Genomic DNA, 22,997 nt, shown 5'->3' with positions numbered 1-22,997 from the left:
GGTCTGTCAGATGGGTGCTCTCCCTGCCACCCACAGAAGGCTCAGAGACGGGAGTAACGCCCTGACCCAGGCAGTGCTGGAGCCAGAGTCGGAGCCCGGAGCCCAGAGCCCAGAGGAAGGGAGCTGGCCGTGAGCCCTAGAGCCTGGCCACTCAAGGCCGGGCTGGGCATGCTCGGTGGTTTCAGACATCATGGCAGGCGGTCAGGTGGTCACACAGGGCCGCCACTCCTGGGAGGGGGTCCTCAGGAGGGCCACGTTGTCCTGCTGGCACCTCCCATCAATACCGCAGCCCCTCAGAGGGGCCCAGCACAGCCAGCCTCTCGGGGTTCACGCTGAAGCAGCTCCAGCTGTGGGAATCAAGAAAATCATGGTGGCCTCGCAGAGGCGGGGACCTGGGCCAGGGGTCACTAAGGCCAAATAAGAGAGTTTAAGGAGTTTCTTTAGGAAAGCAGGGGTCCTGGGAGAAGGGTTGGGTGCTAAAGAAGCAAACACCTGTGGTATTTGTCGAAGATAGCAAGGCAGGCTTACCCAAAGGGCCGTGGCAGCAGGTGCAGGCCCCCAGAGACAGGCCCACAGGCCGTGCCCAGGGAGGCCAGGCTCCGCCCAGTACAACAGGGGCCGTGGGCGTTTACAGCCAAGGAGCAGGGCGTCGGTGGGTGGACAATGACTGAGGGGACCTCAGGGTCTGGGGTTTCTGGCTAAACCCCACCTAGATTCTTGCTGAAAACAGGCCAGGATCAGACCTCACCTGGGGTAGGGGTGGGGATAAGTATGTCATTGGAGATAAGGTTGGGGGGCAGAGTGGAGCTGGTTCCTGCTTAAACCGGATTTCACCAGGAAGGGCACAGGAGAAGGGGCAGCAGCCGGACTGAGGACTGGTCAGGCGGAGCATCTTTGGAAGGGCGTTCCGGGAGAACGGCGCCCCGCCAGCCGCAGAGGGTTGGCCTGGCTGCAGCTCGGAACCCCCAGTCTCTGGGGTAGACAGCCGGGTCTTGGAAGCTGGGAGGGCCGGCTGCTGGCGCTGCACGGGGCCTCTGATGTGGGCCGCAGCACAAGGTGGAGCTGGGGGTTCCCGGGACGGGGAACAGCCTCCACAAAGGTGCGCGAGTGGGGGACCTGGGCTCTCCCAAAGCCGCGCCTCAGATGGGTGGGGGCGTCCGCAGGGGTCCGGGCAGCAGGATGCCAGGGTTGCCTCCCCCGACACGGACCTGCGGTTCAGGGCCCCCCTGGGCTGCGGGCAGGAGCGCGCACCCCGAGAACACCGCCCGCGCGCGCCTCCGCGAGCCTTGCCCGAGCCCGCAGCGCCATCTGCCGGCGGCTCGGGGACGCGGGCGCGCGCGGACGGCCTCCCCGCCACCACCGTTCCTGCGCTGGGGAGGGGCTTGCACCCGAGGAGGGGCTGAGAGACGGTACACGGGCCTCATCCTCACCCTGGACTGGGCTTAGGAGGCCCTGAGTTCGAACGTGACTCCACCACTGACCGGTGCGTGACCCTCCCTGATCTTCATCCCAGTCCCAGGTACCTAGTAAGCATGCCTGGCTGCCAGACTGTGAAGAGGCTACCCGGCTGGGAGCCCCCGTCAGGCAGAGGCTGCGCGCCCGGTGCTGATGGTGCCCACTGACCCTTGAGCTCCATGGAGGAGACGGGCACACGACCTGACTCATCCGGGGACACGGCAACCCGGACAGTTCAGTACCTCCAGGGGCAGGAATGGGAAGTGGGCAAGGGTCAGATCGCGGGCCTCAGTAGGTGTCCCTCCCTGTGGCCCCTGGGGTCAAGATCGGTCCACAGAGGAGGCTCGTGCACTCCCACCCAGCCCACTGGAGTAGCAGCTGGACCCCCTCAGGCATCCAGCCGCCCCTGGCACCCTGCAGACATAGGAGCACAGCTTCTAAAGCAGCTCATTCCTTTTGCCCCTCCAGCTCCCGCCGGAAAGCTCTCCTGGTGAATTGAAATAAGGCTGCAGAAAACCTGCCTTACCATATGCAAGGACAGAGAAGTCTGGTTGAGCCCAAGAACCCAGGAGGCCCAAAGGGGGCCTTAGGAAGGCCTGGGCCAGGTCAGGGCTCTCCCCATCGAGGCTCATGCACCTTGGAGCCCCGCCTCTCCCTACCCCTACCCCCTTCTGCCTGGACTCCTAAGGAGGGGGATGGGCAACCCCAGGGGGCCTCACTCCCAACCCAAAGCCTCACTCATGGCCCCAATTCCAAATTCCCAAGGAAGGGGAGCTGGTTGGCTCACCTTGCCCAGTCTGCTTGGCAGATGCCTGCCAAGGAGCCCTCCGGAAAGAGCAAAGCCCCTGGCCTGTGGTGCTGCTGCCGCGCGAGGTGTGAACACTCCCACCGCTGATTCCCACTGCCGGTGTGACGGCCCCGCAGTCAGGCAGGCCGAGAAATGCCGTACTGTAGAGATACACAGACAGAGGGCCTCCGTAACAGTGTAGTCTAGTCAAACAATCAGAATGTGAGGCGTCCAGGGCATTTATGATCTCTGTTTTTAATGTGATCCATCTAACTGTAAGTTTTTGTGGCTGTATTTAACATCAACTCTCCAAATTGCTGATAATTTGAGCACCAGTCGCGCAGGCCTGTCCTGTGGGGGTGGCTCCAGCAGTCCGCAGCCAAGGCCACTGGGCAAACAGGCTGTGGGGCGCACCCAGAGGTGGGGGCAGCTGTCAGAGGAGGTGCCCTCCCCAGACTCCTGCCCTGGTAGCTCTGCAGGCCCTGGCTTCCAAGGGGCCTCCTTCCTGAGCGGACTTGCCGGTCCCCTCCTTGGTGCGAGTCCAGGCTTTCCCGGCAAATTCCTTTTTTGGGACCCTTCCAAAAGGGACCCTTCCGTTCCAGGGTGACCTGAGGCCCGGCTTCGCCTCTGAGCCTTGAAGAAAATCACAGCCCCCACGTGGGCTTGTGGTGAGGCTTAAGGCTCAGGGTCACAAGCTCAGAAGAGTGCTGAAGTGGGGGGTGAGGCCGTCCCGAATGTCCTGTCCTCACTTGCCTCACCTCTCCCAGCCTCAGTCCCCCGCCTGCCACGTGATGGGAACACACGATGCCACCCTACAGGGATGCCATGAGGTTTAATTGAATTTAGACCTGGCAAGACTTCCCACGAAGCCCAGCAGCTGTGCTGTGAACTTGCGTCCTGCACGTGAGAGGTGAAACACCTTCAGGGGTACCAATTAGGCACCAATTTAAGTGTCAAAATAGCCCACAAGGTAGGCGCTGTCAGCCCCTCTTTACAAAGGGTCATGGCCTCAGAGAGGTCATCAGGCCAGCAGTACCAGAGCGGCAGTGTCAGCCTGGGGGGCAGCTCTAAAGCCCCCATGGCCTCCAGGGTAGGCAGGAGCTGTCATCCCTGAGGCTCCCCCAGCTGTGGCCCTGGGGCCGGGCACAATGCAGGGGACGCTGGCACAGAGTGGCTGCAGCGACTCCCGGAGCCGGGACTGGCTGCACAAAGGGGCTACTCGCGGGGCTGGAGCTCGCTGGGGCACATGCAGTGCCAGCGGCCCTGCAGGACCCTCGGTCTTAGCCCCTCCACAGGCAGGCCCCACCCCTAGGGCCTCCAGCAGCTGACTACGGTGACAAGGGCCCACGCTGGGAGTCCCCACCCTGTACAGCTGGGCCCCAGCCCGGTGTGATGGGAAGTCTCTCTGCCGTTCTCCCTGACATGGAACATGGATTAGTTCTCTGCTTCCGTGTGACATGGGACCCCAAAACTCCATGGCTTGGAACAACACACATTTACGGTCTCACAGCCTCTTGGGTCAGGAGCCCAGGCCTGGATTCGCTGGGTCCCCTATCTCAGGGTCTCTCAACCGTCAAGGTGTTGGCTGGGGCCAGCTCCCAGGGTCTTACAGAGAGGCCGGCTAAGCATCAGAGAAGGAAGGGCCGAGCCCAGTCCACCTTGGAACACAAGTACATATGCTTGCACACACGCTCACACACACACCTACACTCACACACGTGCTGTGCTGAGGACACATGCCCAGCTTCACAACACTGTCCCTGAGCACTTGAACCATTGTGACCTCAGGGATGAGGTCAGGGCTGGCCAGTGTGTGGCAGGGGAGATGCCCAGGGATAGGGCTGCCCGGCCAGGCGTAACAGAGCTGGTGGCTGGGGCCTGTGGCTTCTCCAGGCCACACGCCAGCATGGATGGGCAGCATTCAGAAGAGCCACACCGTGGTTGATAGGATGTCTTCAGCCATGTCTCAGACCCCCAGGTCAGCCTAGCGCCAGGTTGGGACACATGAGACCCCAAGAGATCCCAAATGCCCTGCTGTCCTCGTGTGCCCTGCTTTCAGGAGAGAGCCTACCTTTCAGTCAGCAAGAGGCACCCCGAAGGGCATGCAGGGTGACCCAAGGAGGAGGGGGTCCCACAGCCAGGAGCAGCCTGGGGAATGGTGTTTGGGGCTGCACCCGACTCCACAGCCCTTGACTTGGTGGAGGGGAGGCTGCACTGGGGGAAATGGAATGCAAATGGCTTTGCCATAACCCCATAGGGTGGCTTTTGACCGCTTGAGAGAACCAGAAGCGTGGCTAGCCACGTGTCACAGTCCACATCCACATGTCCTGCTGTATGAACAAATGAGTGGATGGACAGACAGGCAGATGGACAGACTGTCCACCTGTTTCTCTGGGCCTTGCCTTGTTATCCTTAGAATGAACGTAATACGACAGCCAGGGACCCAGCAAAGACTGAAGGGGTGTGGGCTAAGGAGGGCTCCCCTGGCCTTCCGGCACTGCTGCTCAGGGCTCCACCTCCTCTGTCCTGCGCTGATCAGGGGGCGGCTCCCACCCGCCCCCTGCATCCTCGGCCCCGAGCCCTGGCCCAAGCTACCCCTGAGCAGGTTCCAGAGTGGGAGTCCTGCATGTGAGCCCCTCGCTGTGGGCTGTTCCAGGAGCAGCTTTGTACCTGCCTTTGAACCCAGTTATTCTGGCCTGTGCACGGCGGTTTCTATGTCAGACCCATCTCCTCCTTTGCCACATCTTGGATTGCTTCTAAGACAAGAAGACATTCGCCTACACAGCTGTCTGCCTACCCATGTTCCTATCGCTTTTCTGTATGTAAAAATACATGACATTCTGGTCACTGCAGGGCTGGGAGGCAGATGTGGAGCAGGTACGGGTCTTATGACGGCCGTCACTCTGGCCAAGTCCCTCCTGGGTGCAGAGGGGGAGGCCAGGCTCTGACCTACATGAAATGCCCACAGAGGTGGCGCCAGCCAGGCTCAGTCTGAAAGGCCATGCTTTCCTGGAGCGTCAGGGAAGTGGCTGGTTTTCCCAAAGGTCATAGGGAGAAGGGGTCACGTGTGGGCTGAGTCAGGGTGGCCATGGTCCCCAGGATGTAGGCTTCTGGGTCAGACTGGGTCTGAGTTGACATTGTGCTGCAGGGGCTCCGTGTCTTGGGACAGGTCACTGAACCTCTGTCTCAGCATCTGGTGGGGTTGATGTGAGGACAGCATGAACTGGCTCCGTCACCTAACACACTGCGCCCTCACTAGCACACTGGAGGCGATGGTGAGATGTGGGCTCGGAGGGGCAGAGGTAAGGGGAAGAGAAAGGACACCCATCCCTGTCCAGCAGGAAGTTGCCTGCAGCTGGGAGAGCTGCCCTGTTCCCAGAATGCCTTCACCGATCCCCCTCATTTATGTGGTCATCAACACACCCACACCGGGTACCTCTTGAGCATGTGCTCAGCCGAGCCTCCTGACGGGGCATTTAAATGACCCCATGGCTTGTCCACACCTGTCGCTGCTTAATTTTTCTCCATCTCTCTGGCCTGAGCTGACAATACCAACTAGGACTAGCTGAGCCCTCTGTGTCACCCAAGCTCAGGTGTGCAGGAATGAACTATCTTTAGCGACCCCAGGAGTGTCCCATTTGGCTACCTGGTCGCTGGCTCCCAAAGAGGCAGAAGAGGGTGGGGCGCTCCCAAACTCCAAGCATGAATGCCATCTGGGAGGGGAGCCGAAGGAGCCCCCATTGTTGATCGTCTGTTTCTCCTTTTGGTTCTGTCTTTTTGGCTTTATGTATTTTGGAATTCCATTATTAGGTGCGTGAACATTTAGGATTGCTGTCATCTTGCCAAATGACCCTTGTATCATTATGAACAAATTTTCTTTATCTCTGGTTTTATTATTTACTCTACAATATACTTTATCTGATGTTGAAATAGCCACTCTAGTTTTCTTTATAGTAGTGTTAACATGGCATAAATTTTTCCATCGTTTTATTTTTAATCAATTTGTGTCTCTTATATGTCAAGTGTATTTCTCATAGGCAAAACATAGTTGGGTCTTGCTTTTTGTTCAGTTTGAAAATCTCTGCTATTTGATTGTAGTATTTACATCATTTACTTTTAATGTGATCACTGATATGATTTGGATTTAATCTACCATCTTGCAATTTATTTTTGCTTTGTCTCATTTTTTTGTTCTACTTTTCCTATTCTGCCTTCATTTAATTGAGCTTCTTTATGATCCCTTTTTATCTTTTTTGTTGGCTTATTAGCTGTATATTTTTGATGTTTTTAGTCATTACTTTAGGGTTTATAGTTTATAATTTCCCCATACGTCAATCTACACTCAAGTGATATTATACCACTTTATTTATAGTATAAGAATCTTGCATTTTATTTCCATTTCCCTTCCTGGCTTTCATAGTATTGTTAGCATATATTTCACTTCTACATTTGTTATAGACCCCACAAAACAGTATTATTTTTACTTTAAACTTGAAATATGAGGAAAAAATATATTTACCATTTCAAGTGTTCTTCATTCTTTTGGTAGTTCCATATTTTCATCTGGTATCATTTTCCTTTTGTCTTAAAATTTTCCTCCAAGATTTTTTATGGTTCAGGTCTGCTGTTGATTGATTCTTTCCATTTTAGTATGTATGAAAAATCCTTTATTTCACTTTCAGTTTTAAAGAGTTTTCTCAAGGTATAGAATTCTAGCTTGACAGGTGTTTTTTCTGTCAGTGCTTTAAAAGGTAGCTTGTATCTATAGGCTTACATTGTTTCCAACCAGAACTATACTTGCATTCTTAGGTTTATACCTTTGTATATAATGTATCTTTTTTCTCTGGCTGTCTTTAAAGTTCTCTATTATTACCAATTTTTAGCAATTTTATTTCACTGTGATTTGTTGTAGTTTCCTTTATTTTCTTTCACTTGGATATCATTGTTTCCAGAATCTGTGGATTTTTAGTTTTCATTAATTTGAGAACTTCAGATACTAGTTCTTTAAATATTTTCTTCTGTCCCCCTTCCTTCTCCTGTGAAGATGTACATCACACATACACTATGCCCTTTAAAGCTGTTCCATACTACTTGCTGCTTTTCCATTTTTTCCAGTCTTTTTTCTATTTGTGATTCATTTTTGGAGAGTTTCTGCTATCACACCTTTAAGTTCCCTAATCTTTGCTTCTACAGTTACTAATCTGTTGTTAAAGTCATCAAGTGTATTCTTAATCTCAAACATTGTATTTTTCATCTTTTTATATTTTCCACATCTCTCCTTAGCATCCTTGTGTTTTAATCTATCACATTGAAGAGAAGGAATGTAGTTACAATAATGTTTAATGTCCTTGTCTACTAATTCCATCATTTGTGCCATTTCTGTGTTGGTTTTGATTGGTTGATTTTTTTTCCACCTCATATTTTGTGCTGCTTTGCATGACTGGTAATTTTTTATTCAATGCCAGACCTTGTAAATTTCACCTTGTTGGATACTGGATATTCCTATACTTTTCAAATATTCTTGAGCTATGTTCTGGGATATAATTAAATTATTTAAAACAGTTTGGTCCTTTTAAGTGTTGCTTTTAAGCTTTGTTAGGGAGCACCAAAGTAGCCTTGTCCATGGATGATTTTCCCCCTTTACTGAGGTAATACCACTCAGGGTACTCTGCCCAGTGCCCTATGACTGACAAGGTTTTCCATTCTAGCTGATGAAAGAAAGGGCTGCTCTCAGCCTGTCTGAGCTCTGAGGATAGTTCACTCTGTTCCTTTTGGATGGTTCTTTTCCCACATGCACTGATCAGCCCTCAGAGGAAGACCTGCATGTGGACTGGGGTTGTGGGGGAGGGGGGTCTACAAGTGTCCAGTGCTCAGTCGCTCTTCACTGTGCGGCCCTCCTGTTAGTCTCCTCTCTCCTGCAGCCACTTCGGCCTCCCCAAACTTCCACCTCCATGTCCTCAATTCAAGGAGACCACTGGGATTTCTGGATTCCCTCTCCCTGCACCGCAAATTGGAGACTTCCAGGCAGCAAGCTGTAGCGATTTGGGGTCAGCCTTGTTGATTTTCTCTCGTTAATCGCTGTCCTCCGCTGTTTGTTGTCTGATGCCTGATACCAGTGGGTTCATCTGTTTTCCCCTGTTTCTGAGTTCTTTAAGGCAGAATCTGGTCCTCGTCACTCCATCTGGGGTGGAAGCACTGGTGTCATCTTCATCATTTTCGGGACTTTGAGTTCTCTCTGAGTGCAGTGGGGAACCTCAGGAGGAGTTTGAGCGACATGACCTGACATAGGCTTCTTGATGGTGGAATAAATGAGTGGATAAAGCGTCAAGGGATGAACTGCCTTCTAATATGCCGCACAGTGCACCTATCGAATTTGCTGGCTTACCTTGCTCACTGTTATATCCCTGCCTCCCCAATAAACATACCTCACCCACAATAGGTACTTGGGGAGCCGGAACTGAGAGTGAACAAGCACGTGAGGCCGCAAAGAGGGCAGAGCAGAGACCCGCTCCTGTCACGCAGCCCTGGTGGGAGCCGCATGGCGGGCTTGGGAAGCATCCCCACGGTGAAGGGTGTCCTCTTTCTTTGGCCCCTTACAACAGTGAACACAGTCTGGGGATACTGTCCCCACATTCACAGGAGAAGAGGAGGGGAAAGGAGAGGAGGAAAGGGGGGCAGAGCCAGTCCCGAGGGCCTGCACCCCTCCTCGCTCCTGCCAGGCTTTTCTTCTCCTGCACAGGAGCAGGAGCAGCCACATGGTGGGGCCTGGGCCCGGTGGGGGGGGGGCACAGCACCCCTGCTCTCACCAGCCTGACCAGCTCCTGCTCTCACCTGCTCCCGCAGCTCTCAGACCTCCCTCAAGGACCCCCATCAGTGCTAGCCAGGTGGCCAGGGCAGCCTCGTGTGTGGCCCTGAGCAGACTGGCTCCCCCAGGGCAGGGCACGCTGGAGCTAGGGCTGCCATGCCCTGAGCCCTGCACAGCAGTCCCACCAGCACTTGCTGGGAAGCCGGGCCTCACCAGGCCTGCAGGCGGTTCTGCCCACACCACCTACTCAACACTGTCCCCGAGGCCTCAGTACCCCCACCCTCCTCACGGGGCTGAGCCAGCCCACTGAACAGAAGGGTGGATGCGTGGCACGATGTTGCCAGGCCTGCTGCAGACCAAGGTGGCTCTCGGTGTCTATGAAGCTTGTGTCCATGAATGCACACAAGGCTCCAGATATATATAGGGAGCATCCCTATACATAGCCAGGACCCATTATCCATTTCAGAATTTCCTCCCACATCTCCAAATCCACGAAGGACCTGTCTTGCATGAAGGTACCTCAGGACTCTGCCCACAGGGACAGACAGGTCTACCATACAACCATCCTGCTCAGCAAATCACACCGCAGCCTGGCTGCCCTGGTGCCCAAGGAGCACAAGGTGCTCATGGAGGAAGCCTACGGGGGCAGAGAAGCCAGCCCTGGGACCAGACAGGGCAGGGGCAGGGCAGCCAGGTTCCAGCAGAGACCATCCTGTCCCTCCACCTGAAGAAGTCCTGGGGGTGAGGGTCACAGGGAGCCCACTCTCTGGGACCTGGGGACACCAAGGGGTGTGGGCACAGTGAACGTTCAGCCGTGAGCTCCGCACGCCCTCCCTGGCCTCCTCAGGCACCGGCCAAACCCCAGACGCTGCCTCCCCCTACCTCCCCCTCCTCCGCCCTCCCACACTTTCCACGCGGAGGCCTCGGCTTAGCCTGACCCTCTCACTGGAATGCTTTTTCCTTCTCTCAAAGGCAAAGCTAAATTGCCACCTCCTCTGAGAAACCAGTCCTGACTGTCCACCATCTTTGCCAGGATTTATTGCCTCTCTGCACTCTGTGTGCCCAGGGCCTTTTGTACAGCCACCCCACAGAATCAAGAGTCTGCTGATACTGGGCGGGGCTCCCCAGTGCTGGAGACCCCTTCAGAGTAGGGCTGGGCCCCTAATCCTCCTTGAGCCCCCCCACACAGAGAGCATCATCAAATGCTGGGAGCCTGATGGTGAAGGAATGAAGGAATGAGCAGATGGGGGGATGGATGGTTAATTTATGAGTATATGGATCCATGGATGATGAATAGATGGATGGTGGATGGACTGATGGGTAGGTTGGTGGGTCAATGAATTTATTAATGGGTGGACTCGTGGATGAATATAAAGATGGACAGCCAGGTGGATGGACAGGTGGATCAGTGGGTAGGTAGGACGATAGATGAACGGATAAATGGATGGATGAAAAAGTGGTTGAATCAATGAATGGATGGAAATATGTATGGATGATAGGGGGTACACACCTGTGTGCCTTCTGCTTCTGATCCAATCTTGACCCCCTGGAGGGTCCCAGGAGGAGCCCCAGTTTGCACAGTCAGGAGGCCCAGGATTTCCTAATGTTCTCCAGGCCTCATTTTCAGATTTCTCCCCACTCCCAGCCCTGCCCCACCCCTGCCCCCCCATTGCTTCTGGTACAATATGACCTTCCACAGCTCACCCACCCTTACACCTTCTCGCCATCTGCTTTAGCCATCTGCTTCAAGATGCTCCGGGACCTGAATGGTTCAGACCCCCTCTGCCTGAAGTCCGTTGTCAAGAAGATCAAGAACATGGCTCGCGGAGCCCCCAACCTGGTTCTGGAAACCACCCCTGACTGCTTTGTAGACAAGCCAGAGGTAGGAGCTGCGTGCGCCACGTGGGGCAGGCATGGCGAGCAGAGGGGACGGCCGGATCCCAGGGTGGGCTCGAATCTGGGCTCCTCCAAACAGCAGCTACATGATGTGGGGCAAGTCGGTCCCCTCCTATGTCCAATGAGCTGAGCAGGGAGGGAGGAAAGCAGACCAGCGGGTGCTGACCACTCTGAGGACCGTCTCATGGTAGAGATACTATGATCCCCACAGATGAGGAAACAGGCTTAAGGAAAGGAAGTGATCTTCCCAAAGTCACAGAGGCACTGAGGTGCAGGGACGGGTGGATGGGCGTGTGAGTGGCGGGCAGGTGGGTGGGTGACTGGAGAAGATCTGTCTGAGCTTTAATGACCGAGCAAATGCATGGACTGACTTTAGAGACAGAATGCTTTTCAAATCCCACACCAGTTCCTAAGGATAGAGACAAATGTTTACCCCTCTGTCTCTGCAGAACCCAGGTCAGGGCCTGCCTGTAAGCAGGGTTCACCAAGTGGTTATTGGACCCATGGCCAAATGTGTCCGTTTGTGATCTTCCCCTCCGGCCTCCTCACCCTGCCCCCATCTGCGGCCTGACAGGGCTTGTCCCTGAACCTCTGTCCCCCCACAGATCTCCACCCGGCACAAGTTCCAGCTGTTCCACGTTCTGGAGGCCATCGTTAGAGCCAGTGACTCCCTGGAGGAGACCTGGGAGAAAACCTTCATGCAGCTGGCCCTGGGGAACATGACCAAATCCACGGTGGGCCTTCCTCCCCCAGCAGGGAGGCTGCTTCCAGGAACGCAGGCAGCCACTCCCCCTGGGGCCCACATAATGCTGGGAGTGCCCAGCCGCGGGGTGGACCACGCAGTTTCTGTCCATGATCTCATTTTCTTGCCACCAGCCCCTTCAGGACCTCCTCCCACACCCACTTTACAGCTGGGAGAGGTGCGGCTCAGATTGCCCGTTGCTTGTCTAAGGCCATGGGCCACGCGTGCAAGAGCCAATGCCTGCTGTGGCTTAGTGCCCTTACCCAGAAACCCCTGCCCTGATGTGGGCTCTGGGTCCCTCATCCCCGGTCCAGGCTGCCGCCCACACGCCCGCCTCTGGAAGGCCCCTGTTCCCCAGGCTGTGACCCAGCCTCCAGCTGCCCACCTGCTGGGTTCCCACCCAATCCAGATACGGGATTGGACCTGAGCCCCCACCACCCACACCCCCACCTCCTCCAGCTGCAGTCTAGGGAGCTGCCCTAAGCCTACCAACGCCTCAGCTGATCTTGGCTCCAGGGACTTGGGGGCTAGTGGCCTTTATTTACAGACTAGCCCAGGGACATCCTGCAGTGGACTAGTCAATAAACATGGGAGCAGTCACGGTCAGAGAGCCCACCACCACGGGCCCAAGCCCTGGCACCCCATGAAGCAGCAATAGGCATCACTGAACCCCCAACAGGTGTTTATGACCCTGTTTACAGATGGGAGTGGGCCCTGCGGCTTTAGGAGATCTGCCCGCGCTAATTGCATGGACGGTAAAGAGCAGGTATAACGAGCTCCCGTGCTCCCGAAAGAGTAGTCTGTAGGTCCACCCCAGTGTGGCTATCAGAGAAGAATGGGGAATAAATGTCCATATCACTGTATTTCATTTCTTTCTAAATTCTTTTTTTTAATTAAAAAATTTTTAACTCATCTTTGTGAACTTATCCAGCATATTTTCTAAGTGCACGGCATCCATGTACAAATAGTATGTGCAGGCTGATAGTAATAAAGAGGCTGGTGGCGGTGAGCCAGGCTGATGGGGGCTGCCAGACAAGCAAAGGCCACCCGTGTCTGGGCAGCGGCCTGGCTGCAACCTCCTCGGGGTGGACAAGCGCCCCTTCTGGGGCAGCCTGGGGCAGGGTGGGAGCCCAGGTCAGGCTGCCTGCAGCTTCTGCTCCTGGACCCACTGCCACCTACTGCCACTCTCCAGGGCAGGGCTAGACAGGCACTTCTGTGGTTCCACAAACGGGTCCAGGACTCAGAGGGGTGCAGGTGCATCATCACCCAGGCCGAGGCTGCAGAGCATGTCTCCTGGCATCTCAGTGTCCAAAGCAAGTGCAGGACTCCCACTGCCCCACCCCATCTGGGGCTGTGTCTCCTGCACTCCACGCCTTCCTCTTTCCTGACTTCCTCTCCTGTGCTGAAGACACACATCCTCCAGCACCTTCTTGAAAAACCTGGGGAAGCATCATTTGAGACCCTGCATTTCTGGTAATATCTGTTGTTTCACGCTGGACGATACGTTGGGGGTCATTGTCACATCAGTCATTGTCATCGTCCCATTGTCTTCCTTCCCCCAGTGCAGCTACAGAGACAACAGAGCCATCCTGAGTGTTAGGTGCATGTCTGCAACCTGCCTTCCTGCTGGCAGGCTGGCAGAATCTTCTCTTCCCTGCTGCGGGTGCCCCGCCTCGGGTCCGTCCTGGCCGCCAGGCTTGGCAGTCCTGCCTCCTTGCGGTCTGGCCGCCGGGGTCCTCTGCTTCTGGAAACCTGCTTACATTCATCCACTGAGGACACTGTCTGACTCTCTCTAGGCTCCAGGAACGCCTAACCCGCAGCCGGATCCCAGGCAGGACCTGTGCGTGCTTCCTAATGTTCTCATCTTGCCTCTGCTTCTCCATCTCCCTGTCTTTTTTGTGCTCTCTGAAGACGCGTCGTTAGTTTCCAAACCCTTCATTGAGTTTCCCACTCGTGCCCTTGTGACTTTAACTTCGAGGAGATCTTGATTTTGTTCTCAGAATGTTCCTTTTTAATATCCTCCTGTTCACAGCACACATGGGTGCAGTATCGTCTCTTATCTCTCAGGATATTAAGGGGCTCTGCTGGAAGTCTTCGTCTCTCTGTTTGGCCTCGCTTTCCTCCAAGCAGCTCTTTTCTGGGTTCCGTTAGGCTTGTGGTGGTGGGTTTTAGCATCTCCCACATCCGAGGCCTCCCCCAGCCTGGCTGTCTGCCATGGTTAGGAGCTGACAGGGACCTGTGAGCACGCAGTCGGTGAGGGGACTGGGGGCCCGTGGTACAGGTATGAGGTGAGCCCCCATGTCAGCCTCCTGGGCCACCCACATTTCCCAGAGAAGACCCTGAGCCAGAGTCAGCACAGGTGGCCATGTGGGGGGCCAGCCCCAGAAGTGCCCACCCCGTGCTTACAGGCCCGGCCTCCTGCTCCCAGAACCCCCGCCTGCCTTCTCAGAGACCAGCCGCCAGGCTCTGCTGGGCCTTCCACGTGTGCAGAGTGGGGACGGCATCTGGGCCCCTGACTTCTCCCTAAACCGCTTTACCCTCTCCTGGGACACCCCAGTTGCAGAGGTCGGGGGGACATGCCCTCCAGAACTCCTCTCAAATGGGAAGATGGTGCGGCCGGGCAGGGCCGGAGCTCAGTGGGCCCCTCGGTGGGCGTACCAATCTCCTCTCCACTTGCTTCCAGCTTCCAGAACGTGGTGGCTTAAAAACCTCCCCAGTGTTGTTTAGTTGAGGTCTTTTATTGAAAGAGCAAAATCAGTTTCGATCTCCCCTTTTAACAAGAAGCCCTCACAATACCAGCACACTTTGTGAGGATAGTACCAAGTGGCTCCTTTCTGCCTGAGGATGCCCCCCCACCCCAGACTGTGGCAGGCCTGGCTAGGGTCAGGGGAGGCCAGGAGATGGGCCACTTCGACTCCAGGCAGAAGCACTGGGTCTGGTCCTGAACTCATGACGGTGAAGAGTTCGGATGTGACTGTCCCGAGCTGCCAGGAGCTCAGGAAGAAAGGTGAAATTGACGACAGCCTCCAAGATGCATCTCCTGCAGGTAGGCCATGGGGTAAGCGTGAACGGTGTTTTGAGCAGGGGCACAGCATGAGCAAAGGCTCAGAAGCAGGAAGAGTGACAGCAGGTCTGGAACTATAAGGGGACCAGGAATGTTAAGGTCACGCCAAGTTCTAAACCCCAGGGTTGGGCCTGGTCTTCACCTGCCAACTGTGAATATTGGGCTTCCTCAGCCTCAGTTTTCTACCAAAAAATGGGTTGGTAATAGCTGCCCTGCCTACCAAACCAGACCGCACGTGTGAAATGCAAAAGCCCCGTACGAGCGCCTGCTCTTAGCTTTGCCTCCCCTCCGGGAGCTGGAAGAGGTGTCCCAGGACGCGGCCGGCGGTGAGCTGGTGGCCACCTGTAAGCACTCGTGGGGGGGTGGCCTACCTCTGGAACCGAGGTCCTGACAGGTGTCTTCCCACACCACAGCCTTCTCTACGTGATGGGCATCCTGACCTCTAACAGTAGGCCTGCCCTCGGGACCTGGCCTGGGCCACCCTCAACCCCCAGGACCACAGGGGCATGGAGAGAGATCGGGGGTGGTGGGCTCAGCAGGACACCAACCCAAGATGGGCTGTACAACAGGAAGCCTGATTGTTCCAGAGCACACCCACAGCCCACCTCCCCGCGGCCACACTAGGGCCCCAGCTGTGCCAGCCTGCTCTCCTGCTGCCAGCATTTCAACAACGGCCCTGGGCAGATCCAGGACAGAGCTTGGAAGTCCCAGGAGGCAGCCCAGGATGGGTGTGAGGCCTGCATTGCCCCACAGTCCTCTTCCTTGATCACTGAGGCAGGTGGCTGCTCCTGCCCAATGGCAGACAAGGAGGCCAAGCTCACAGCGGCAGTGTGACCAGCCCAGGGTCACCCAGCAGCATGTCACAGGCCTGCAGAGTTCAGGTCCCAGCACTTTCACTGTAGCTGCTGCCTCTGAGCCACAGGAATGGCCGCTCTGGACAGGTGGTCTCTGAGGACCCCAAGGGGGACCTGCAAGGAGAGGTCCTGCCGGGATGGGACTTTAGCTAAAGCAAGACGGCACATAGCCCCTACCGTGTGCCAAGCTCCCTGCATCAGGAGCCACGGCCTCGATAGGGGCATATGCACCTGCTAGATTTAGTCACCCCTCCATTCATCCACAAGCATGAGCTGAGGGCACTGCTGCCCAGCTGGGGAGGTGCTGGGATGCCCAGGGCACCACCAGGGGGGACTTCCCAGAGGAGGCAGCCAAGCTGGAGCCGTGCCTCGAGAGATGAGTAGGAGTTTGAGGAGGGAATGCACTAGCACATCTCAGGGACTTAGGGAGGAGTTGGTCGCAAACTCAGCCAGGGTTGGGGGCAGTGGAGGAGGCGGGCGCAGCAGGCCCTGCCATCTACAAGAAGGCCCTGCCAGGCAGGGGGCCCTCAGAGGCTTGGGGGTTTGGACTCAGTCAGGGCGGAAGCAGGCACCAGCTTGACTGGGAATGGCAGGCTGGCTGGGTGGTGGTCCCCCTGTGCCTGGGGTGACCTCTGACACCCACAGGGCTACCCCAAGCCAGCCCATCCCTCTGAAGCTAGGTTTCCAAAGCTCCATAAAAACTTCCCAGTTCAAATGCACCCATTCTTACCCTTGAGGAGCACCTCCCAGATGACCATGCCTGGAGGGCCCCTCCCATTCACCATGGCAATCCTGAGACTCAGCCAGGGGACAGGGCGCACCTGAGGCCACACAGCAAGCAGAGCAGGACCTAGCAGGTCCAGCTCTGGCCACACACCCCAGTGAAGGTCTCCCGTGGCTGGGAATGAGGACAGGACCCTGGCAGACCTGGGTTCAAACCCAGATTCAGACACAGCTGCGTGAGCCGGGTGACCTACTTGGCCTCTCTGTACCTCAGTTTCCTCCTGTGTCTAACAGGGCTCAGAGTACCCGGCTCCAGTGTTTGCTGTGAATATCACAGGAGATGATCCGCCCAAGCGCTTGGCGTGGGCCGGGCCAGAGGAAGCCCTCGTGAAGTGTGAGTTAGTACTCCTGCACAGCAGTAACAGCAGCAGCAATGAAACGGCAGTAGAAAGAACACCAGCTTCAGCAGCAGTACAAGTAATTAACAGAAAAATGAGACAGAAAATCACTAAGCATATAGAAGACTTGTACAACACAATTAACCAAATTGATCTAATTGACATTCCTTTCAAATGTAGACATTCACCGAGATCATTTGCTGAGCCATTTATCAAGTTTCAATAAATTTAAAAGGGCTGAAATCAAAGAACACATTCTCTGACCAGAGCATAAATGAGAGATCAATAGCAAAAATATACCTGGAAAAATCCCAAATATTTGGAAATTAGACAACACACTTGTAAATAACCCATGGGTCCAAGAAGAAGTCAGAGGGAAAATTAGAAAATGTTTTGATCTGAATGATCATGAAAATACAACATGTGAAAATCTGTGGGATCAACAAGAAAACAAGGCTTAGAAGGAAATTCATATTTTTAAATGCCCATATTAGAAAAGAAGAAAGGTAGAAAGTCTATTTGTTAAACCCCCATTTTAAGAAGCCATCCCAAATAGGGCAGATTAAACCCAAAGTAAGGAGACGGAAATAAACCATAAAAATTGGAGAAGAAATAAAAAAAAAAAAATTTTAAGGGATAAACAATGGGGAATAAAACCCAAAGTGGGTTATTTAAAGAGATTGCCAAGAGGAGAAGCTCCTTGAGAGACCAATCAAGACAATAAGACACAAGATACCACTATCAAAAAGGAAGACATACCACAGCACGTCCTGTAGACGTAGAATGGTGGTAATAAAATACAAGTCCAGTAGACAAATTCCCTGTAAAACAGGCCCAGACACTGCACTGGCTAATTCTATGGCACAGTTAGAGAAAAAATAATACCAATTCTGTACAAATTCTTTCAGAAAGTAGAGGAAGAAGGAACAGTCCCCCAATCATTTTATGAGGCCGGCACGACTCTGATTCCAAGGCTAGAGAAAGACTTCCCAGGAAGACTGCAGCCTGGTGCCCTTCGTGAAGAAAGGCTCAAAAATCCTGAACAAAAATATCAGCGAAGTGAGTCCGGCAATATCCATAAAGAGAAAGCACACCGTGGGCAGGAGGGTTCATCCCAGAGGCAGGAGGTCAGTTCAACATTCCAAAAGCATCGATATAATTTGACACATGATCAGAATGAAGCATAAAAACTATCTCAGTGAAGTGCACCATCTGACAAAAGGCAAACACCTAAACTAATTCTCATGTTGGGTTTGCAGCCACCACACAACTTCCCCCGTTCTCAGCAGACACTGAGAGGGTGTCCCAGAATGTGACTCAGTTCTGGCACTACTGCCTCAAGAAAGCATCGGACACCACGAGTTAAGGGCTCAGCCCCACAGCACTGTCCCCACCTCGCGTCAGCTGCCTACTGCAAATCCAGGTTGTCACCTGTCTTTCTGACTGGCGGTAAATCAGAGGTTCCATGACCTGCTCCTGGGGTTGGATTGATTTGCTAGAGCTGCTCACAGAACTCAGAAAAGCATTTTACTTATTAGATCACCAGTTTACTATAACGGATGTAACTCAGGAACAGCCAGGCAGAAGAGACACCCAGGGTGAGGCACAGGGAAGGGGCCTGGAGCGTCCGCGCCCTCTCTGGGTGCGCCACTCTCCCCAACCATGCACCAACCAGGAGCTCTCGGAACCCAGTGCTGTGGGGTTTTTATGAAGGGCTCGTTAATAAGCATGACTGATGAAGTCATCAGCCATTGTTGATAGACTCATTCTCCAGCCCCTCTTCCCTCCCCAGAGGTTGGGACAGGATCAGACTGAAAGTTCCAACCCTCTAATCCCGGTGGGTTCCCTTGGCAACCAGCCCCCATCCTGTGGCTACCCGGGATCTTCCCAGAAGCCACCTCATCAACGTAAACTCACATGTGGTAGAAAGGCTTGTTATGAAAACCAGAAACACGATCACTGTAATCACTTAGGAAATTCCAAGGGTTTTAGGGGCTCTGTGCCAGAAATGGGATGAAGACCAAACATATATTTCTTATTGTAAATCATAATATCACAATGATAAAGGCTCTCAACAAAGCAGGAGTAGGAGGAAACTGATATTTATGAAAAGCCTGCAACTAACCTACCTAATGGTGACTAACTGAACACCTTCCTACGAGATCAGAAAGAGGTCAAAGCTGTCATTCTCTCCACTCCCAGTCAGTATTGGGCTGAATTCCTGACCAGTGTAATGAAGTGGGAAAAGACACAGATGGCCAGGGAAAAAAGAAAACCCTCTTTGCAGACAACATGATTGCATGCATAGGAAATCTTACAGAAGCTTTTAAAAATGCTAAAACCATTAATAATAATTGGATTTAGCAAGATCTCAGGATATAAGATTAATAGCCAAAAGACTTGAATTTCTATATACTAGAAGCAATTAGAAAATAAAGTTTAAATAAAATGACGGCATCATTAAAAACGTAAGACAATACGTGTGAGATCTCTACACAACATTGCAAAAACAAATTAAAGAAAACCTAAACAAATGGAGATATATGATGTTTGTGGATAAGAAAATTCGATAATGTTAAGATGTCAAATCTCCCAAAATTGATGTATTGATTTGATGCGGTGCCAATCAAAATCGAAGCAGACTTTATGACAGACCTGAATGCAATCTATACCTTAAAATTTTATGTGGACATTTCAAAGGTCCTCAAATAGATAAGACCATCTTGAAAAAGAACAAAGTTGCAAAATTTACATGGTCTGATTTCAAGATTTACTGTTGATGAAAAAATAAAATTCAACTGGTGCAGTTCAGGTGGGAAAAGCAGAAGACTGATAGATTAACCTGCTTGCAGAGAAATGTGTGAGTGGATCTAGAGTCAAGATTTTGGACGGTGTGTGGAGCTCGTAAATACATGCATTTTCTGGGGTTAGCTCTGCTGAGGCTTCCGCGGGCTTTGCAGCCCCAGCTAATTAGTGCTGAGACAGCTGGGGCAGGGAGGGGCCCAAGCAACTGAATCACGCCGTCAACTGTAATAGGTGGCCGGCCGATAGGTGGCCGGCCGAGGTTTATTGGCGTGTTTTTTTTGGGAGCATTCTCCACACTGTGGGCTTCGGTTTCTCTTTCACGCACAAATATGGTGAAAGGCCTTGACGAGTTGGGTGGCCGTAGCACCCACGGCTTTTGCAACACTTTTTAGTCTTATAAAAGCCTGCTCGTGTTTATCCTCATGGTCAGGGACTGAAATTTTAGTGAGTTCAGAGCGGGAAGCCAACAGAGAAACTGGAGCCCATCGTCCACAGAGCCAGGCAGGCCTAGGAACCCACAGAGTCGTCGCTTAGCCACGGGCCGAGGGGATTCTTGGGTTAGCTTAATTCTTTTTGGAGACAGCTGGATTCCTTCACCACTTGGATTATGACCTAGGTAATGAACACTGTCTAGAGATAATTGTCCTTTTTCCTTAGAGACTTCATGTCCCTGTTCAGCTAACTATTGCAGCAAATAAGTGGGATCCTTTGTGACACCTCTTTGGTTGTCTACATACTGTAAAGGCAATAATTTCCTGGGGAAATCTGGGTGAAGTTCTTGAGAGAAATAAGAAGGGGCCTCAGAGAACCTTGAGGCCTGGCTGTCCAGGTATATTCTCGATTGTTTGAAGTAGGAGCAAATAGATATTGGCTGTTGGGGGTCTACAGGGAAGCGGAACAAAGGTCCCACTGGTGAACCAGTCTGAGTCAGGCGGACCTGGCAGGGAAACGGTGTTGGGATTGGAACAACTAGGAAACAGGGAAGAGCTGTCTTGTCAATAGCTCTTAAGTCCTGGACAAAATGCCAGCCCCGTCCATCAGATTTCCCAGCAGACATGGGGTCACTTGAGTTGATGTTGAAAAATTTGCATAGGATCTTTGAGGACAATCTTTTTTCCAGTGTCCCAGTTAACTACAACTGAGAACTGACTTCTGAGCCAACATTTTGGCAATGCACCCCGAGGAGGGTGCAAGGCAGGAGGCCCAGGTGTCATGTTAGGGGCCCCGCCTTGGAGCTGTTACAGCTGTAAGGCCAGCTGCTTGGTGAACCTGGTTTATGGTCTTGTTCCAAAGTCCTTTCACCGTGCTTAGCTGTGTCCCGAGTTCTGTCAGGCCGGGGGCTTCCCGCCCTTTCTTCTGCCTTTTGACCAATTCACCAAACTCAGGAGAAAACCCGCCGTCAAATGCTCCTTTATTGTCTGGAACCCGGAACGCCACAGGAAGAGAGCTTTGAAGCCTGCAGACTCATCTTTCTTCTGTTGGCAGGTTTGAGTAACAGAGCAGTGAGTGCGAGCAGGGAAGGCTCTGCGAATGGCTTGTGGAAGATAAGTTGCTATTCTGTGAGCTTTTTCTGGTCCACAAGGGTGGCGGGTTGAAGCTGGGGGAGCTCCTGGATCATCCTGGGGTTTGCCATGCGGCTTCCCACATCCACTTCTGGGCTTTGCTCGGTCCTACAACAGATGCACAGTTGAAAAAGACCCACAGCCCTGGGTCACTGGCCCTGATAAGGGCTCCAAGTTCTTCAAAAAAACTTCTGGGGAACCTCAGGGTTTTGGAAATTTTAAGGGGCCCTTAGTTCGGCCTTTGACCAGTGAATGAAAGATACCCAAGGAGGCTCTCCTGCAACCTCGGGCAGTTTCATTTTAAAAGGGGCTGTCTAATGGTCTCCACAGAGCGGAAGGCAGTTCAGACAGTAAAGCGTCGGTGTTCAGGCAGATAGGGTGGAAAGGAGCACATCGCTGACTGTCTTTGGTTTGGGTACCTCTTGTACCTTTAATTTTTCATTAGCCTTTTGTAACGAACCTTTTAATGAAGCTATTTTTGAACTGTGAGCCTTCTGGAAGCTTCTGCACAGCAATGAAAAGAGCTGTCTTTTGTTCATTTGATTCAGTAGCCCTTGCTTTCAAGTGCACTTCTTAAATAAAGGATCTTGTCTCATTGGACTGCTCCCCATAATGCCCATTGTAATTCTAAGTTGTTTTTGTAAGATTTTGCCATTTTTGTAGGTATTTATAGCTTCTTGGACCACAGTTCTTAGACATGAAACAAGCAGGTGTGCCCAAAGCTGGTACACTTGTCCCTTTGGAGCCTAAGGAGCCCATTCGGGGTTGTTGGGTTTGGTTTTCTTTCCTAAGCCTGGGGTTCCTTGGAGCCAAGCCAGTACCCAAGAGGGGTGTGCTTCTGGTTGGGAATAATGTGCTTTCCAGAGCATCTTGTCGCACAGATATTTTCTTGAGGTTGCCAGGTGACCTGTCAATCTAACCCATTCCATGACCAACTAGCCTAACGCGGGAGTCTCTGGGTTTGGTGACAAGAGTTCTAACAGCTTTTAAGTGCTCGACCCGTGCCCACCAACTTTTATGGCTTTTTTGCTTCAGAGGTCCTTTTGGCAATAGCCTTTATCTACACGGAACAAGACAGACACAGGCACCTAAACGTCCAGCTGTAGCTGCAAGATGTACTGCAGCCTGGCCCAGAGAAGGCCATGCACACCCTCAGACACCTCCAGCATGGAACCTGGGACTGGGGAAAGGACTGAACCAACAGACCCCCAAAATGAGGACTGAGGACTGGCCTCAGTTTCCAAACAAAAGGGCACTGCCAACTGGAAAGCCCATCAGATCAGGAGCTCGAGGCAGACAGCAGAGCTCAGAAGTGAGAGGAACTCGCCCACAGCCCTGGGAAAATGCAGAGAGACAGACGACTCAAAGGGCTTGCAGGTACCATGCCTGTGTTCCCCTTTGTCCCCGAGGCTGCTGGTAGTCTCCTTTGGTCTCACCACTGCCACCAAATTTGTTGAAAAACAAAATTCAACTAAGTAAATCTAAATATCAAATTGGCTTTATTCAACAATTCATGAAACAGGCAACATCCCATCTAGCAGGTAGAAAGGAGCTCTGAAGAGCTGTACAAAACAGGAGACTTTTCTAGGCAGAAGGGGGCAGGGAAGAAAAGAATGGATCCCCTCTTCTTTCTCTAGGGGACAGAAGGGGGACTGCCAGGCAGATTACTCACTACTGCCAACCAGGAAATTCCAGACTGACCAGTCAAAATTACATTCCTAGGCAAGGTGTAAACTGCAATCAGGTAGGTATTAAGTTCCAGTTTGGTGACGTGGGCTTGGCACAGGCGACTCTAAGGGGTCTGTTGTCTCTTTTGAAACACCGTACAATACAGTCAACAAAATAGTTAGGAACTCACAGAGATCAAACAAATAAATCAACAGAACACAACAGAATGACAAAACGA

General features: G+C 52.9%; 1 protein-coding gene across 1 annotated transcript in view; it reads left to right on the top strand.

The window, feature by feature from the left end:
• LOC118930407 (maestro heat-like repeat family member 5) overlaps positions 1–22,997 on the top strand; it is a 67,342-nt gene that overhangs the window by 2,752 nt on the left and 41,593 nt on the right. Inside the window, 5 exon segments of the mRNA XM_057497591.1 lie at positions 9,514–9,692; positions 10,784–10,929; positions 11,549–11,677; positions 15,045–15,108; positions 15,111–15,197. Of these exon segments, the coding sequence (XP_057353574.1) occupies positions 9,514–9,692; positions 10,784–10,929; positions 11,549–11,677; positions 15,045–15,108; positions 15,111–15,197 (605 nt within the window).

This window comes from Manis pentadactyla, chromosome 3 (assembly GCF_030020395.1).
Source record: "Manis pentadactyla isolate mManPen7 chromosome 3, mManPen7.hap1, whole genome shotgun sequence".
Lineage (NCBI taxonomy): Eukaryota > Metazoa > Chordata > Mammalia > Pholidota > Manidae > Manis > Manis pentadactyla.
This window is presented reverse-complemented; position numbering and strand designations above follow the sequence as displayed.